Source organism: Meriones unguiculatus, chromosome 6 (genome assembly GCF_030254825.1).
Source record: "Meriones unguiculatus strain TT.TT164.6M chromosome 6, Bangor_MerUng_6.1, whole genome shotgun sequence".
Lineage (NCBI taxonomy): Eukaryota > Metazoa > Chordata > Mammalia > Rodentia > Muridae > Meriones > Meriones unguiculatus.
The window spans coordinates 64,292,601-64,312,748 of record NC_083354.1 but is presented as its reverse complement, the minus strand read 5'-3'; the positions used below and the strand labels follow the sequence as shown (position 1 = coordinate 64,312,748).

Below are 20,148 nucleotides of genomic sequence, written 5' to 3'. Positions count from 1 at the left end.
ACATTTGGCTAAGGCTGAGGATCTGGCTTGCTTCCATGTATGTGGACCTATCTACATTGCCCATGTGGCACGCTGGTGTTGGCTACCCAGAGGCTATTTAAGCTGTGGGCTGGCTTTCCCCAGGGTCCGATGATTGTTCAAGGTTCCTGAATAAACTGCTTTGAAAAAAAAAAGCTGATTTATTGCTTTATTTAGTGATTCCTGAAAGCACTGCCTTTATTGCCTACTTCTAAGCACACACTACCTAGAGCAGGATGACCCCGAGAAAGGCTGACACAGTTCTTGCCCTAAAGAACCTGCTGAGTGCCTTGTAAGCTTTTGTAAACTCCCTCTTTCTTGCTCTATCTACTCACCTTGTGGTTTTAGAGAAAATAAATGAGAATGTAAACTAGACACAGAACTCCTTCTGGGAGCTAACCTGGGGTCAGCCCACAGGTGACAGGTCCTGAGGATCTCTGCCTTAAGTGCTGAGCTCAGGCTCCGAAAGGCCATGCTCCTTTCTGAGAGAAGCTGTGGGATTCATTCTGGAATAAGCACTGAAGGCAGAGGTCCTGACCTCTCCATAATGTTCCAGTTGCTTCCTGTCTGCTCCTGTCCTTTTGGTCCTGAATGGATTATGTGTTTGTTTGGTGTCCCTATATTTTGGATTATATCTGGAGTTCTTTCAGTACATTGTTGTAAACTGGCCTCAGGCTTATAAGAGACTTTCATACATCTTTACTCTGTGAGACCCAGCGGAATTTAAACATATTTGGTACTAAACCTTACTGTTGAATTTTGGCCATACTATTGAATGTCTACCTGCCTCTGCCTACTGAGTGCTAGGATTAAAGTCTTGAACCACCATACCTTTTGACATTATTATTTGTTTGTTTTGCTTTATTGTCTTTAGAAAAGCTCTCATGAGGTCATTGTGGCCTTGAACACACTTTGTAGCAGAGAATGACTGAATTCTAATCTTCCTGCCCACACATCCCAGGGACAGGGATTACAGGAATTCTTCATGCCATCAGGATATCCCATTGTTATTGGCTGAATTCTGCCCTCTGATGATGATGTATGCAGGTCTTAACCCCCAACCTTAAGATATAAACTTATTTGGAAATAGTACTGAGGCTAATCCAAAAGTCTGTAATCCCCAGAAGGTTAAAACCTCTAGATTAAAAAAGCTAAAACATCCTCCAAATCACAATCTAGAAATCTTTAATATTGAAACCTCAAAAAACAAAAACACCCAACCTCAAAATGAAAAGCACCAAAAAGGCCAGAAAGCCAAATGCTGAGGCCTGGGTACAGCAAAAGCTATACCATCCATAAATACTTCTGTGAAAATGCATAACTTATGTTGGTATTCAGATCAGTTCAGGCAGTTCTAAAGATTCATAAACTGAAGCCTAAAGGTTGCCTGCTGAAAGGCTGCTCAAGATCATCAGGGAAACCTCCTCAACATTTTTATGGGATATGAGAACTTAGCTCAAGTTCTTCAGGGAACCAGCACACACACAGATCCAACAACTCAAGTAGCTGAAGCCTGTATGACTCAACTCTGCACGGAAATCCTGTTTCTCAGTATAACTCTTACTCCCTTTTCCTTTCTTGCTTGCAGTTTTGGAGTTTATTTATGGAAAATATTTGCCTTTGTAATGTATTTGTCTTCAAGTGAGGCCAGCTTTCATCTAACTACCTCTACTCCATAAGTTTCCAGATGTCCTGTAAAGATAACTATGAAGTTTGTGGTGGGACCATAATGACACCCACTGTGAGTGATACAACCCATGGGTGTGCTCATTCTATTTTGGTCTAATCATGTAGCAGCACATTCTTGAAGTGTAAGCAGTCCACACCCATGTGATGGGAGATGGCTGAGAGGGCCATTCAGTTCACTTACCATGCAAGACAAAGACTTAGGTTTGAAACGACAGCAGGGTAGAAAAATGTCAGAGGGATTGGCAGGCCACTGCCAAGACTCTGTAAATTGATGGGAGCTGGAGACCAGAGAATGTTTCAAATCTGTAGAGCCAGATACACTGGTGTATAAAGCTACCAATAAGACGTGCCCTGTTTCAAACAAGGCAAAACTCAAGAACTCTACTGTCAACTCATGCTGTGGAACTAAGACAAAAACAGGTAAATACTCACACACACACACACACACCACAAAATATACAAAAGTGGCATTCCATATTACAGTTCTAATAGTTTATTAGAACTATTAAGCTACTTTTAGGCATTTGTCAGATTAAGCTAACAGATGACTCCTCTTTACCCTCACATGGAGGTACAGCAGGACAATGGGTAGAAGGGATAATTCAGAACTTTTGTCTTCCATCTTCACTTTCTAGAAGGTGTAGTTTCTTCATGTCCAGATGAAACACTGAAGCTGAAGCTTTCCTCTGGGGAGGAAAGCACGCAGTTCAGTACTATTTGTGGAAATTCCTCATGTGGCGGTGGAATGTGGATGACTGGCGGAAGCTACAGTCACACGAAGAGCAGGTGTAGGGCTTCTCCCCTGTGTGAATCCTCTCGTGAGCCTTCAGGTTGGTCTTGTGGCTGAAGGATCTTTTGCACGTGTTGCATGTAAAAGGCTTCTTTCCATTATGGATGACCTGATGAACTCGCAGGTCTGAGCGGTTATAAAAGCCTTTATGACACGTGGGACAGAAAAATTCCCTCCCCTTCCTGTGTTTTCTCTGGTGAGCTGAAAGACTAGAGGCATATTTGTAGGTTTTGGGACATTCATCACATTTGTGTGTTTTGAAGTCTTGGTGGAGTGTCTCCTGCTGACCTTCACAGACAGAGTTTGCTTCATGATTTTGGGAAACAGTGACAGATTCAGAAGGAGCCAGGTCTGGCCTGGAGAGCCCTGGTGTCTTCACTGGGACATCTTCAGAAAATGCCCTGGGTGACTCTTCTAGAGACCTAGCGGTGCCTTGAGTTGCTCTTATAGCATTGTCCTGGATTCCATTAGAAACACCTTCCTCTTCAGGCTCAAGACACTCCTCTATTGGGATAATGAGAGGAGAGTTCTCATTTTCAAGACTGCTAACACCAGGAGTTAGGTCACTAGCATTCCAGAATATGTTGTGCCCATCTTCTTTGTCTTCAGTCTCTTCTGACCTGGAGAAAAATCCTGATTGTACATCCATAGGGACCTCTTCAGAAGAATGTGCCCTCATGAACGCTACCTCGTTGCTGGAGGTGTCTTCATTTGCTCTTCTGACACCCTGAGGAATTTCATAAAAAGAACCTCCGTCTTCATGCTCAGGGTTTTGTTCTGCTTGGATAATAAGGAGCTCTTTCTCCTGTTCTGCACTATTCATACCACTGTTTATTTCACTTGCATTCCAGAAATTGTTGCAGCCTTTTTCACTGTCTTCATATCCTGTGGAAATAAGAGTCTATGAAACTGTGCCACAGAAGGGATCCCCACGCAACATCCATAATCTGTCCAGTTTCCAGTCTTACCTGTTAACATGTGTTGGGGCATCTGCAAAGATGTCCTTGCATTCTCTTGTGTTGGAATTGTTGCTGACTGCTGTTGTTTCAAATACTTGATGACTTCTTTTAAGGGCATGTTCTCAGAAAAGAGGGCTTCCTGCCCCTGCATGGAGACATGGACCTGTAAACCAAGCCAAGTAACCATTGTTAATGAATCAGTGGGTGACACAAAACCTGCCCTGAACCTGCTTGCACAAGATCACTGGGCTATAGATTAGCTCATCTGTCTATAGCTTTTCTCTAATAAAGTTATGACATTCACAAGTTTTGTTTTCTAAAGACCCTATTCATAGTGTTTGCAAGTGTTTTAAGTTACTCTCCAGAGTGAAACACAATGTTAAGTTCCTATGGTGCTTTGGTCACACTATTTTCTTCAGTTGGTCAATAGGGACATTCCCCTTTATGAAAGGCTGATCATTGTTCTGGGCCTTGCCTCCCATCCTACCCAAGATATTGCCAACATTACAAAATGGCTGTCTTAGGGAAAAGAGACCAATGCTGGGCAGGACAAAGCAAAAAGATATAAAATCACCAGAGCAGGAGGGCCCAAAAGAGCCCATAAAATAATATCTGATACAGATATTCCTTGAGGTCTCCCATCTCTGGAGGAGCCTCTCTTATCCACTGAAGGGAGCTGTCTGTCTGTTCTAATAAAGTTTATCTTTTCAACGACAACAAAAATGTCTCTATGGCTGTTATTTCTCAGTTTTCATCAGTTTGTAACTTCTTATGTTCACTCCCCCAGCTGCCCCCCAGAATTTATCGATGTTATTTTGTGCCCAGAACTCTTGACCTCTCTGTATTGTTTCTCTGTGGAGGCTGCTACTCTAGAGGAAGGTCCTACTTTTTAGCATCCAGCTTCTGATCTGTAACTGTTATTTTCTGTCTGTGATCCTCAAGATCTCTACTTAAAATCGCTAGTAGCTGCAATTCATGGTTCCTTGCCTTTAGATTGGCAATTGCTACTTTCTGTCTTGGAACCCCATGATGGCTACTATTTTCGCCCTCAGGAAGCTGAGGCTTTCCATTTCTCACCCTCAGCCATTAGTTATCAGCGGCCCCTATTTACCTGGCTCTTCACTTTGCTGTGAATAAGCTTCATTACTAACACCTATAATTCTTTGTCTATGTCACTGAATACCAGCTTAGATAACCACTCTTGAACAAAGGTAACTTTATCATATTTTTAATTATTGGGTGGGCATTTACTTTTGAGTGATTAACAGAACTCACACCTTACTGAACCATGCTCAACAGGTACATTTGTCTCCACAAGACAGCTCTTGCCTCTCCCCTTAGGAACATGCCTGAACATATGGCAACAATTTCCTTAGGATTCAGTTTCAATCATAAAATTATCAACTTAAAGATCAAAGGAGTGAAAATGTGGAATAAAACAAATTGTAAAATGACAACTTTTATAGTTTATAGACTACAAAATTAAATAAACATCAGGTTGTTGTGGTCCATACCTTAATTTAAGCACCTGGACAGCAGAGGGAGTGTAATTTCTCTGAGTTCTTGGTTAGCCAGACCAACACAAAGAAACCATGTCTCAAAGGACAAACCAACAAACCAAAACCCCAACTAACCGAACAACCAACCAAACTAACCAAATCTAAATTAATATCTAAAGTACTAATAAGTAATTTATACAATGACTTCTGGAATTGTGTATGGGTTGTTTGAAAAATTTTACCACTTTGACCATTTCTGTCAATGACTGAAAATTATGCAAATAGAGACATTAAAAGAAGATACAATGTAATTACATCTATATTAAGTCTCTCCAGATTTGAAAATTTGCTACTTAAGCACAGGTGTTCATCAAGGCATTTTTTATAGGTGTCTCAGTGGTGTTACATATGCATGTGAGAGGCACATTTCCACATCAGGAACCAAAGTCCATCTTTGTGCCACCTTAGTGTTCTAGACAGGATATCTTCCTGTCATAGAGAAGCTACTTTGGAGAGTCATATAGCCACTTTGATCCCCAGATTCTCCCTCTCTGGTCCTGGGATCACAGGATATGTCATGAGCCATATTTTTAAGTGTATGCTGAGGCTGTAACTCTGTCTTTATTATTGCAATTCAAGGACCCCCCTGAGAGAGCCATGTCTCAGGCCTAACTCATCGCCTCTGAACACTTAAAGTCATGCTCAAATGTCAAATTCCCAGTCTCTGTGCCATCATGGAAATAAAGGAAAATTAGATATGTTCAAACAATTGATGGGCTTTCTACTTTTCCCCAAATCCAAGTGATTGTCTTTTGTCCCAACTCAGCCATCTCTCACCCCAGCTACTTACCATGACAGGAGCCACCAAGCAGTCATCAGTTAGACCTTCCATGAATCTTTCCATGTTTCTGCCACTTGATTCCCACTTTTCTTTCAAGGCAACCTTGTCCTTGTAGTGGCCAATTTTGAAAAACTGCTCCAAGACCAGCTGAGAAATCATCTGCTCCTTGCTCTGCTTTTCTGGCTGCAACCATGAGGTAAACATCTCCCATAGGCTTTGGAGCTCCTGCTTTGCCCAGGAGCCATTGTCATTTGGAGGAATATTGAGCTGAGAAACTGGGGAGTTATAGGTGTCTTCCCCAGACTGCACAGCAGAACCAAGGGTGGGAATAAACTCTAGATTGCCTATTTCAAGGTCATTTGGTGGGGAGTTGGGCTGAAAGATTTCTCTAAGCTGTGAAGCCATTCTCGTGAGGATCCTCAGAAAGAAGTTGTGATGGCAGTTTAGTATTTGCCTTCTGAGTTTAGGATTCGTTTCAATGGTTGGTGATTCTCAAAAGCTGTAAATTAAAAAGAGAAGAGACACATAATAAAATAAAAACTCTACTAAGAGTTCTGTCACAGATAGTTTCATGGTTGCCTGACAGTAAATAATTCATACTTGTGTTACAAAAGTGCTTCCCAAGAACAGAGCAAAGAGAAGATGTAAAGTGTAACAATACTTTAGTTAATAGGGAGAAAAATCCTCTGTTAAAGGTGGGAAGGTCTACCATAAGAACATAGCAAGTTAGGCAGCAGCTCAGGGCTGTCCCCCCACCCTCTTTTAAAAAAAATGAAGTTATTGTTGCTGATTCTCAAATTTTATGTTTCACCCTTTTCCTGCATTTTAAAGTGACACAGGATAATACTTCCTTAGGAAAAAGGGAATGTCCAGCAACATTAAATTCAGGCATCAGCAAAGATATATCCATAAACACACATATATCATTCCTAGCCTTGAGTCACCTACAGAGTTTAAAATGTCAAACCTTGATCAGGATGGTTGTCCAAAGCAACCCCCAATGTAGTGGGCCCCTGACTTTGCAGGCCCCATGACTTTAGCACAATTATCTGTATGATATAAAACTCAAGTTGTAGACAGTATTCCCTTTCTAACCAGAAACAAAGGCCTAACCCAAAGTCCTAAGTAAGGGAAAATCTCTAAATATAATCTTGACTTATGGTTTCTTTAATTTTGTTCCTGGCTAACTGTTCTTGTTAGCTGACACAGGTCGACCCAAAACAAGGTATCTGTGCTTAAAAATCTCACATATAAAAAGGTTCAATGCTACACTGGGATCCTAAATACCCAATGTATTCCCAGATTGGCTAATAAAGACTTTCTATTGGCTTGAACCCATCTCTGATCAGCCTTTTCTGGTTAATTCCCTACAGCATTTATGGAGGTTTCACTAAGATCCCAGAGAGCAGACCTTCAGACCCTAAGGGGATCTCAGAGTTCTTTGGAGTAGTGAAGAGTTCAATGGTCAGTGTACTCTAAAGGGTGGATGTCCTGAGACATTCTAGCACTCCAGGGCTCCCTGTGACCAATAGCTGCCTAATGCCTGAGAGGTGCCTGACAAACCATCCCAGAAGGAATCATATTAGAAATTCTCTTGGTCTGTTACCTTCAGAGCTAAGTCCTAAAGGCACCTGTTTGGACACGTAGGATAGGTCAGACATGGCTCCTGATCTAGTGTCCAGGATCCATAGAGATGTCACTGTATCTCTCTGTTGGTTCAGGTATATGAATGTGTGGTGGTCACTTATTGTTTTTATGGTGTGTCTCTCTGTGTGTATGTGTCTCTGTGTGAATTTTTATGTGCTTCTGTTTTCCTGAATTAACCAGTGAATCTCTGGTGTGACACCCTCCCCCCAGATGGTTTCACCCTGTGCCCTCTCCTTTTGAGGACCTGAATCCTTTGGTTCTGCAAGGATACCCAGAAACAAACAACTGAACAACCTCCACCTGTCCTTCTACAGGCAGAGGAACCTTTGCTTGTTTCATTGCTGACTCCTGCTTCTGGTCATGGGCAGGGCCTCACATTAACAACCCTGCCATTTGAGAAGCATGAGCACAGAAAAAGCAAGGTTCCCCAGGTGAGCATCCCCTCTCTTCTATGCCTGTTCTAAGCAGTCCTGGGGAAGGAGAAAAGTTCTCCTGGGCTGAACTTGAAGGAAAAGAAAGATTCATTCCCTTCTTTTTCATTATTTATGTTGTTATGCCCCTGGACTGGGCAGAGGGCTTGCTACCAAACACTGCAGCCTGCACAGAACGGTTTTTCCCTTTTGTTCAACACTGACCAAGGACACATTTCACTAGGTCCTCTATAAAAGGTTAAAGACAGCTGCTAAATGCCAGGTGTGGCACATATAATCCCAACACTTGGGGATGCAGGGGTAGGTGGATCTCTGTGAGTTGAAAGCTAGACTGGTTTACAAAGCCAGTCCAGGACAGCTAAGGCTACAGAGAAACCCTATCTCTTAAAAAAAAAAAAGAAAAGAAAAAAAAAAAAAGAAACGACTTTAAGTGATACCAAGGTTGTTTTTGTATGTGCCAAAGTGAACACTAACCATACAGAAACTATAGGCCTCAAACCAGATCAATGACTCATCGCAATGAACATTTGCAAATGAAGATATATGGACCAAGGGGATCTACTGTGTGACACACTACAGCTTCCATGGAGATTTTTTCTTATTTTTAATTTTTAAATTTATTTATTTATTATTTTATTTTGCAGGGAAGGTTGCAAGGGCAGAGGGTGGACACAAAGGGATGGGAGATGACTGGGATTGGAGTACATGTTGTGAAATTAACAAAGAATCAATAAAAGTTAACAAAATTTTTTTCTTACTCAGTCAGCCCTAGATATTAGATAAAAGTTATGAAAATTAAAAAAAAAATCAAAGCTATCCGTCGGTTGCTTGGTTTTAGATCCCCTCTGAACTCTTCAGCCCAAGGACAGGGCCTTTCTTACCTCTTTCACCATATAACTCACATATTTTGGTCCAGTTTCTCTACCCTGAACGCTCCAGCCAGGGGCAGGGCCTTCCTCTCCCTCTTCACTATATAACTCACACATTTTGGATCAACATATCTCTCTCTGCCCACTTCTTTCTCTCTCTCTCTTTTACTCTCTTCTACTTTCATTAAACTTTATAAACTACATTTATAACTTTATACTGCAATTAGCTCATTCCAGTATTACAGTCATAGCTCACAATTGCTGTAAGTAGTTCAAAGAGTGTTTAACAACAGAGAAATTTACACAAACTGAAAGGCACTGTCACCAGATAATGATGAAATGAAATTAGACTTACATATACACAGCAAAATTTTGGTGTCTTACCCTTTGTCTTTTTTGACAAAAATACTTCCTAGCTGAAAGTTCTACTTCCAATCCAAGATACAGTTGGGCTGTCTCTCAGAGTGACAGCAAAGATTCCCAGAAGGTACGGGCAGAACCCAACCACCTAAGAACTGTCCCAAGTTCCTAAATTGGTCAATTAACCAGTTCAGTTATGGCAATCCTGATCATACAATACCCAATGCATCTGAAAACAAAAAAGGGAAATTGCAATCCTCCATATTGCCTGGTTTGCAGAAGTACTCATCGTGAGTACTGCCAGTCATCCTGAAATACTCCTCTCCTGCCTCTGAAGAAACCTGGTATCTCTGATTCTCAGGAATCTGATTCTTCCAGAGAAACAGGTGCAAACTGTCTTGGATCTGAAAGATGTGGTTATTCTTTAGCCTTCCACTGACAGAGGTGTGTCACCCCATATTTGCTTGTAAATAGTCAGACCAAGTGGGAGGTTAGAGCAAACTACATACCTGGTCCAGATTGCCCACAATCTAAAGACACTAAGTGTAGACTGTGTGCCCACCATCAGTGGTTTCCAAAAAAACAACAACTGCAGCAGCAACAACAGCAACAACAACAAAACCCACAAAGATTATAAAAGGGCAACTGTGGGACGTATGCAAGAGTTAAAAGGCTACAGAATGTTGACTAAGAAAGCCCAATTTTGTAGACTGATACCTATCTTATCTACCAGTTGAAAAGAGACAAATGCAGCCTGCTTCAGAGTACAATTACTGCCATCCTTCAGATCCTCACTTGTTCAAGAGTTTCTAGGTGCAGTGTGGTATTGCCTCTGGACAGCAGAGTTGGTAGAAATAGCAAGGTCTTTATACAGCATCACAAATGTGGGCACTGATCTCCTAATCTGGACTGATACTAAGCAAAAAGCATCTGAGCCTTTAAAAATACTGTAAACTGTATTCCTATATTCCATTCTTAACAGATAAATTCCTGTGCCTGCCCCTCCCCCCATTACAAGACCCTTGAAGTGGGCTTCAGTAAGTAGGGGTTGAGGAGGAATGTAGTTGCTGGTTTGTAGTCACATTCGCTGATACTTCTGGATCTTTCTTCCTCAGTTTTTGTAGAGGACTTTGGCTCCTTCACTAGAACTCTCAGATGTCTTAAAACCTTTTCATCTGTTTGAAACTAAAGACAAAAGGGTTCTCACCTAAACGTTTGGGACCACAAAAAAGCCATGTGACATAGCTATCCTAATGATTTACTTGTCTAATAGCTATGGTGGGTATTGCTAGTTTAATAAAAACAAAACAAAACAAAAAACTAAAAAAAAAAAAACAACAACAAAACACATAAACTCTGATTCAAGATCTTATAATTAAAGTACCCTATCACATAGTTCAAGCCCTCCTTGCAGAAGCAACAAAATGCTGTTTGTCTGATGATTGAGTACTAGAAGCCCAATTCTAGGTTTACTCTTGAGTCTTCTTTGAGGAACCCACTACCACCAATTCAGCTCCCCTCCATCCTGATGATGGAGATGGTTGGCTATGATTTTTGTGAGATAATAAACAAAAAACAAAAAACAAAAAAACAAAAAAAAAAACAGGTACACGGAATCTACAATAGTTACTTGTTTAACTGAAAGGATTTAGGCCTAAGCCAGGTACCTCAGCCCAGAAAGCAGAATTGATTGTTATCACTTAGGCTCTCAGATGGGGAAAATGAAAGTCCATACCATATTCCTAGACCTATTTCACTCAGTATGCTTTTACTACCAGGCTTATAAAAGGTGTGATCTGTAGAGAGAGAGAGAGAGATTCTCACTGTTAGAGAAAATGGCATTAAAAACTGTGGTCTTCCTTGAGGGAAAATGTTGTCCTATACTGCTGGGCTCCTGACCTGGATGTCCTACAAAAGGCCCCAAGGGCAGTGAGGTGTATTGATATTCTGATAACATATCATGACCCATTGCTCCCTGAGAGTTCATAGAAAGGAAGAATCACCTAGCTGAACTCCAGGCTCCTCATGTGGCATCTATAAAACCTTCTGAGTTGCTTAGAGCAATATGTTATGCCTTGAATAGATAAACCTACTGTGGGATATCTCAGCCAGAGGCCAGGCTAGTGCTCAAGTAAATCTAAAACAGATAACACATACCCAGTAAGGGTTCCAAGGAGAAACCAACACCTTGGCGAACTCCGGGAAAACTGACTTCCTGAGGTCCAGCCAGCCAGGGGAAGATAAAAATGCTTGCTAGTTTTTATAGATCCTTTTTCTGGATGGATAAAAGTGAAATTCTGAACTGAAATTCTGAAATAGTAGCAAAAAAGCTCCTCCAGAAACTGGTTTCCTGATTTAGTCTCCCCGTAGAATGGCGTGCAACAATGGCCTGGCTCTCTAATAATAGCTGATGATTTAGACATAAGTTAAACCTATATTGTACATATAGACTCTAGAATCCTGACCAGGTAAAAAGAATAAACAGGACATTAAAAAAACGAAAAAACCCTTACAAAATTCTCATTGGCGATAAACAAGAAGTGGATTGACCTCCTCCCTTTGCTTTGTTTCAGTGCTCTACACTCTATATACAGAGAGATTTATGCCCTATGAGAGTATGCTTAGAGAATCTCCCCCACTGGTTTCCAAGCTAAGAAGCCAGCAATTGGCAGAACTGTCTAGTCGTTTATTTGTGAAGTCACTACTGTCAGACCAGCTCTACAAACAGCCTATGTATTGACCTATCTGAGTCTGTGATATTGACTGAATCAAGAGAGTAGTCAAAGGACACCTGAAATTAACCAGAAAAGACCCTATAAGGTGATTACATCCACTCCTAAGGCAATGAAGGTAGGTCCTATCATGCTATGAATCTATCACACCCAGGTAAAGAAAGCAGACGACACAGATGCTGCCGCCACCAAATGTCCTGTCTCTGGACAAACGACCCATTGAAATTAAGGTGTTATTCGGTATCAGGGCATTTCCCTCCCTGACCGTCTACCTACTCTTGAAGCTTATATTTTGTACTATGCATATGATTACAGGTCCAGCCCCCAACTATGCTCAGTCCTCTACGAAAACTGAGGAAGAAAGATCCAGAAGTATCAGCGAATGTGACTACAAACCAGCAACTACATTCCTCCTCAACCCCTACTTACTGAAGCCCACTTCAAGGGTCTTGTAATGGGGGGAGGGGCAGGCACAGGAATTTATCTGTTAAGAATGGAATATAGGAATACAGTTTACAGTTTTATGCATGACCTGTGTCTGGGCCCCATAGTTGCCAGGAACAAGGGAGTTTCTATCGAAAAATTTATTCCTGAAATTTTCTTTTAAAAAGATTCTGGCCTTTGGAAACAGAAAACCTAAATCTAAACAAAATAAACAAATAAACAAAAAACAACTGGAAAATTAGACTCTGTGCCCCAGAAAGGGACCCTGGAGATAGAGTTAATCATCAGATCCAAAATTCAGCCAGGGTTTCTGCTTATGTTTAGACCCCTAGCTCCCATACTACATAGGGATAGAAATTAACCACCTGTCAGCCCAGTGACTGGCAAAACTCATGTGACTGGGCCAGCCCAAATTACTATAGAAGACTTACAAGAGGCTGAAATTAATATCCAAAACCTTTAGCTGGGTGTAGTGACACAGGCCTGTAATCTCAGCACTTGGGGAGGCAGAGGCAGGTGGATCTCTGTGAGATCAAGGCCATCCTGGTTTACAAAGCAAGTCCAAGAGAGTCAGAGCTACAAAGATAAACACTGTCTCAATAAAAACCAAAACCAAAATAAAAACCAAACCTTTAACCTTACAACCTTAATAATTTCCACCTTCTCTGATGCCTGCTCTTCTGCCTCATGGGTTAATTCATCTGGAGAACAGCAATATTATTGAGCTCCTTCCTGAAAGTACTTGGGGGGTACGTACCAATGATTTGACTAAATATGCCTCTTCTTATCTTTTCCAACTCGGCAGACAAGTCGATCTCGACCTAGAGATATTAAAAGTTTCTGTTTCTGATTTAAAACAACATTTAGAATCCTTTACAAAAATGGTCCTATGAAATTGAAGAGGCTAAGACCTCTCATTAGATAAAGACGACTCTGTTTCTATGCTAGTTGATCATCAGGGATAATTACCAAACATCTTTCTATGGCAGAAAAACAAAATCCAAAAACCTCAAATAAAAATAAAAATAAAAATAAAAAGAGAGAAAAATCACGTAGATCATTGATACCAGTCTTTGTTCTCCTGGTCTCCTGACTATTGCTGTCTCAGTATTGACTGGGCCTTTAATTCTCATTCTGATTAAGTTAACTGTGAGCTCTCTGCATTTTAAATTATATTAAATATGAATCGGTACTGTAAAACAAATGGTTCTTAAGACCAACTACACCTCTTTAGAACAGGATGAGCCCACCTAATTTCCTCAGCAAGAACAATGGGGAATGTAACAGAGCCCTGGACCTTAATAGGCACCAAGAACTTAACACAACTGACTCCATGATGGAAGTACCAATCAGACTATAGCACTCAGTACATAGACAGCACCCACTGACAAAATTAAAAGAAAAGACTAACCCATTGATGTCTCTAAATGTACCAACTTCGCTTTTTTGGCTTCTGTATAGTTCTGCTACTGGCTAAATGGTTTTGTTAGCTCCAAAACTCACCCCAAGAAAGGCTCAGGACTACATTGGGATTCTGAGTACTTTGTGTACTTTCAGGATGACTAGTGATGACTTTCTATTGGCTCAAACCTATTTCCAAGCCGTTTTCTCTGGTGAATACCTCACAACATCTCCACCATTGAGATTTACCCAAATTTTGATGGTAACATCTCTTACACCCACAAATATTAACAACCAATTAACACACATACTCAAGGGCAAAAAGAAGGTAAATCATTCTATTCGCCAACCTTACCTTGTCCTCTAGTGAATTTCGAGGGTGATGCCAGAAAGCACTGGAAGGTAGTTCATGCCTGTGCCTCTGTTCTGCCTCATCTGAAGCCCTCTCTACACTGGCCTCCTTTTATACTGCCTGGCTTCAGTGAGTCAATTACAACTGCTGATTGATTTCAGGATGTGATTGAATTACAACCTTGGTGTGACAGCTTTCACTCCCTAGGGCTGGGGTTCCAGAGCTCGCTTACTCCTTCAGGCAAGCTTTTTGTTTGTTTGTTTGTCTGGTTTGGTTTGGTCTGGTTTGCTCTCCTTTTTTGAGACATTTCCTTTCTATGTATCCCTGGTTGTCCTAGAACTCACTATGTACCCCAAATTGACTTCAAAATTATACACATTTGCCTCTGTCACCTTAGTGCTGAGATTAGTTTTGTGCCACTGTGAATGGCCAATGGCTTTCTCCAAGCATGCTAATTGTTAGGCTCAATTTTCTCTCCTGAAGTAAACATGTTGAGGTGATTTATCCACAAAGACTGAGGTCTTATATAAAAACTTCCCGAGCTTCAAACCAAAAGTCAATCTAAATGCCATCATCCCAGAAATGGAGGGAGGCTCGGTGACTAAATATTCTGAAGTACAATGTCTTCTGCAATGATTATACTGAAAAATTTGAATTTTGAAACCTCAAGCTGAAGTTCTTCTGGGGGATAAAAATTTGCTACATGTTAGGAGAATTCTAAATTCTGTGAATGGATTAGCCAAAGGGAACAACAATGATCGAATCTCCAGTGTAAAATGTCTGATTTGTCAGCACTGATATTCATTCCCATGGATGATATTCTGGATTTTAATGAATTATAAAGCAACATTGGTCAGAAATATTCATATGAAAATCTTTGTGTTCATGAAAGTAGTAAACTTAATGCCACTGTATGTCACTATTTTATTCTTGCGTAAGAATTTCAGGGGACACAACTAACTAAACAATTAGAATGCTTGCTGGGAGTCACTGGCCTTTAATCCCTGCACGCGTCTTTAATCCTAGCACTCAGGAAACAGAGGCAGGCAGATCTCTTTGAGTTTGAGACCAGTCTGGACTACAAACTGAGTTCCAGGGAGGCAATGACTACATAGAAAGGAGGTCTCTCAAAACACAGCAAAATGGATGCTTGGAGGAGTAAGGCAGCCCTGGAACCCCAGCACTGGGGAGAAAGAAGCCATAGGATTTTAGTCATCCTTAATGTCTTAGTTTGTGGGCAGAGTAGGCTATAAGATAATGTGTAGCAACAACGTAAAACAAATGATTAAACCAAACGAGAGGGCAGAGGGGAACAAAAGACCATTTTTACCACACCATTTTAATTCCTTCCCAGACCATCATGGGTTTTGTTTGTTTGTTTTGTTTTGTATTTTGTTTTTTGGTTCTTCAAGACAGGGTTTCTCTGTGTAGCCTGGGCTGTCTGGGACTCGATTTGTAGACCAGGCTGGCCTCAAATTAGCAGTGATCTGCCTGCCTCTGATTCCCTGAGTATTGGGATTAAAGGCATTCACCACCATGCCCAGCTACTCAAACATCACATTTTTCCAAAATAAAATGCATGCCTCTGATACTATTAATGATGCTCTGCTATGCCTGCAGACAGAAGCCTAGCATAAATGTCGTCTGAGAGGCTCTATCCAGCAGCAGATGGAAACTAATTCAGAGACCCACAGCCAAACAATAGCTCAAGCTCAGGGAATCTTGTGTATGTGTGTGTGTGTGGGGGGGGCAGGAGGGAGGATTGAGAGAGCCAGAGGAACCAAGGAAACCACAAGAAGACTTACAGAATAAGTTAACTTGGGTCAATGGTGGCTCATAGAGACTGAACCACCAATCAAAGAGTCTGCATGGCTGGACATAGGCCCCCTACACATATGTAGCAGATGTGCAACTTGGTCCTTTGGATCCCTTTCCTCTTTTTTGGGCTGCCTTGTCTAGCCTCAGAAAGAGAGAATACACTTGGTTACCCTAAGATTTGATGTACCAGGGTGGGTTGGTACCCATGGGGGGCTCCCCATCTATTAGGAGAAAAGAAAGGGGCCTGGGGCATGAGGGTTGGCCTGGGAGGAGCGGAGGGAGGGGTCTGCGATCAGGTTGTAAACGCATTCAATCAATAAATTACAGGAAAAAAAATACATGCCCCTCTAGTTTCTGCCTTTCAATGCTATGCTTCAGACAAGCCCTGAGTGCTTCCTGCCCTCAGTCTCATTCAATGCAAATGACTTGACCTTATTCCCTGATGAATTTGGGATCCAATCTCTCTTAAAAATCAGGAAATTTTAAAAAACTTTGCAATAAGCTGTATGTGTGAACACATGATCATATTTCAAGGGAGATATATGCCAGTTCCAAGACCATTTCTTGTACTACTCCATCCACTTCTTACTTAGCCCTAGGCACTTTCTGCCTCTGAGCCTGATCTTCCTCTCCCATTTTACTTGCGGACAGGAAAACATGGTAAGTTCCATTGCTGAAAGAAAACAAAGGGATATTTATGTATCTATTTATTTATTAAACTATCATTCTTCTTTTTTATATTGCATTCTGACTGCAATTTCACCTCCCTCTACTCCTCCAAATAACTTTTCTACACTTTTCCCAGATAAACTCCTTCTTTAAAGAAAAAAAAAAAGTCAGGCATTGGTGGCATGTGCCTTTAATCCCAGCACTCAGAAGGCACTGGGATCTCTGTGAGTTAGAGGCCAGCTGATCTACAAAGTTACAGGACAGCCAAGACTACACAGCAAAACTCTGTCAACAAAAACCAAAAATAACATACAATAAAATAAAGAGTAAGCCTCCCATGGCTATGCACCTTCCATGCCTAACAAAATACAGTAAGACTGGACACAAACCCTGATATCACTGCCGCATTCGGAAACCCAGTAGGAGGAAAAGGGGGATTCCAAGCACATGGAAAAAAGTGAGGAGACACACCCACTACCATTGTTGAGATTCACACAAGAGCACTAACATACACAACCATAAGAGAAATGCAGAGGTCCTAGCTCAGACCCTTACAGGGTCCATGTTTGTCACTAGTTTCTGTGAGCCCTTATGAGCCATGTTTAGTTAATTTGTGTTTTGTGGTGTCCTGGACCCTGCTGGCTCCCACAAGAGGGATATTTCTTTATTGTTGTTGCTGTTTTGTTTTGTTTTTGAGACAGAGTTTCTCTGTGTAGCCCTGGCTGTCCTGGATTTGCTTTGTAGACCAGGCTAGCCTGGAACTCACAGAGATCCACCTGCCTCTGGCTCCTGAGTGCTGGGATCACAGGCCTGCACCTCTGTGCCCCACTAGGTAATACTTCCTTATGTTCTGAATGCAACTACAACCCTCTTTCATCTTTGTTTATGAATCCTGGGTTTATGTCCTAACCTGGTCCAAAGTCTCACAGCATAACAAAATCATGTTAGTCAATGTTCAGCCTTCAACACTGGACTGTAACTGATAAATTCTCCATGGTTCTGACTAATTGTGTGGAGCTGAACAAAGAAGAGCCATTTCTTCCCTTGACATTCATTAGCAGAGGCAATATAATATTTAATGTGCCTAAAAGTTTTTCTCAACTAACCAAAGAAATCTTCAACCCAAACTTGTTTTTCACATCAAATTGCATACAGAATTCCAGGATAAGTAAGAGATATACATTTGCCATTTAGTCTCCATTTGTCACACAGATATTTTCCATTTGACTTTGTAGAAGCTTTGGTTAAGCTGATAATCCTTTTTTATAAAATATTTTTAGATTACTAAAGACATTTTAGAAGTGGATATGCAATATCCCTGAGGTTTTCATACGACTTTTTCAACCATTTAAAGTATATTTTTTCTTTGACAATTTTATATAGTACATTTTAATATATTATTTCACATTGAACAATTCCTCTCAGATCCTCCCTTACTCTACCCACATTGATCTTTATGTTCATTCTGTTTCTGAAGACAAGAGAAAACAAAGAAAAAAGAAAAGGGAAAATATCACTAAAATTATAGAGTCTATGGAAGTGTCAGCCAGCTCTTCCTAAGTATGGAGCTGATCTCACGGGTGGTTGATATACCAGGCATCTCTCCAGTGAGGAAAACTGACTTTACCTCTCCTAGTAGCTCTTAATTGCAAATAGCTTCTTGTTTAGGGGTGGGAAATTAACAAAATTTTAACAAAAGGAGAATGAAAATGCAAGGAAGTAAAGAGGTATGAGTAAATGGACAAAATAAAGAATGAAGGAATGAAGAGAAGAATTCTACTTTAAAAAGGAAGACATCAAGGATGAGCCTTAGGATCTTGTGGAAGTCATCAGCTTTTCACAGGTAAGGATGGAACAGTTATTTCTGCACTGAGCAGCAAACACCCCTAATTCCTGTTAAAATCTTTTCAAGTCTTAATCCCAGCCAAAGCAACAGTGCCAATCCCCACACCCATGTAAGTCTTAAGTTTATAATTCTCCATCGCTTGGTATGAGAGTAATTCTCACATGCATGTTGTGTGGTGCTGCAGTGCCAGGTGCTGAGCTGAAAGGTGAGTCTTTCCGATGATGAGATGAGACTCTGGACCCTGAGTCAGACGTTTATTATTTCCAGGTCCCATTTTACACCAAAAGTGATTTTCAGCTCAATGCTACATCCACAACACCATCTACATAAGGGGCTGAGAAAACTTTTTTAAAAAATTCTTTATTAATTACACTTTATTCACTTTGTATCCCCCCTGTGGTACCCTCCCTCCTCCCCTCCCAACCCCACCCTTCCTCCTCCCTCTGCATGCATGCCCCTTCCCAAGTCCACTGATAGGGGAGGTCTTCTTTCCTTCCTTCTGATCCTCATCAATTATGTCTCATCAGGAGTGGCTGCATTGTCTTCTTCTGTGGCCTGGTAATGCTGCTTCCCCTTCAGGGAGAGGAAATTAAAGAGCAGGCCAATCAGTTCATGTCAGAGACAGTCCCTGTTCCTATTACAATGGAACCCACTTGGATACTGAACTGCCATGGGCTACATCTGTGCAGGGGTCTTAGGTTATCTCCATGCATGTTCCTTGGTTGGAGTATGAGTCTCAGGAAAGACCCCTGTGCTCAGATATTTTGGTTCTGTTGCTCTCCTTGTGGAGTTCCTGTTTTCTCATCTTACTATTTCCCACTTCTTTCATAAGATTCCATGCACTCTACCCAACAGTTGGCCATAAGTCTCAGCATCTGCATTGATAGTCTGCAGGGCAGAGCCTTTCAGAGGCCCTCTGTGTCAGGCTCCTGACTTGTTCTCCTTTTCTCTTTCTTCTGATGTCCATCCTCTTTGCCTTTCTGGATAGGGATTGAGCATTTTAGCAAGAGTGCTCCCTCTTGATTAGTTTCTTTAGGTGTACAGATTTTAGTAGATTTATCCTATATTATATGTCTATATGAGTGAGTATATACCATGTGCTCCTTCAAGTACTCTGCTCAGAATACAGATTACAGATGCCCACATAATGGGAAATACTGAGACTCTGCCGGGGAGCCTTACAAGGGGTCTATAGAGGACAAGGACAGTGGGAGAGATGAACTGCCATTTACAGGAGTAGCTTTAGCTTCCAGACTTTTTTTTTTCTTAGTCACACAAGACACAAGCTTTGTCTGTGAACCATGACCTACTGACACATACGTGAGAAATCATGATTCAGCAAAATCAAGGGTTAAGTTTTCTGGATAGGTCATTTATACTTCAGTACAGTCTAAATGGAGCTGAAGAAACAGATGAATTCCATGCAAACCTTTCATCTAAGCCTCTTCAATAAACAGACTGGATAAATGTCTACATCATATTTCCAGCCTACTTTTAGACCTAAACATCATGTTTTAAATCACTGGCTAGTATATTTAGTCTATATCTTGAGCAAGTGTCTGAGCCAAGAATAGAATTGCCACATAGCATCATAGAGAAACCTTACCATTAAAACATTTTCATAAAAATCAATTAAAAGAGCATATATAAGAAAGTAATTGTGGCTTCTTTGAAAAGGAACTAACTACAATTTCTGGGTTTTTGCAATTGAAGACTGTCAATTAGTAATTTCTGAAAAAGACAGGCAACTGGAAAATAAAGAAAAATACTCAGAAACTCACAG

At 41.0% G+C, this 20,148-nt stretch overlaps 1 protein-coding gene across 1 annotated transcript; it reads right to left on the bottom strand.

Annotated features, from left to right (window-relative positions):
- Positions 1-2,420: 2,420 nt before the first annotated feature.
- On the bottom strand, positions 2,421-6,201 carry LOC132654870 (zinc finger and SCAN domain containing protein 4C-like). The gene is given in 3 exon segments (XM_060386145.1): positions 2,421-3,406; positions 3,466-3,619; positions 5,806-6,201. Coding segments are annotated over 3 exon segments (1,536 nt in total).
- Positions 6,202-20,148: the final 13,947 nt, after the last annotated feature.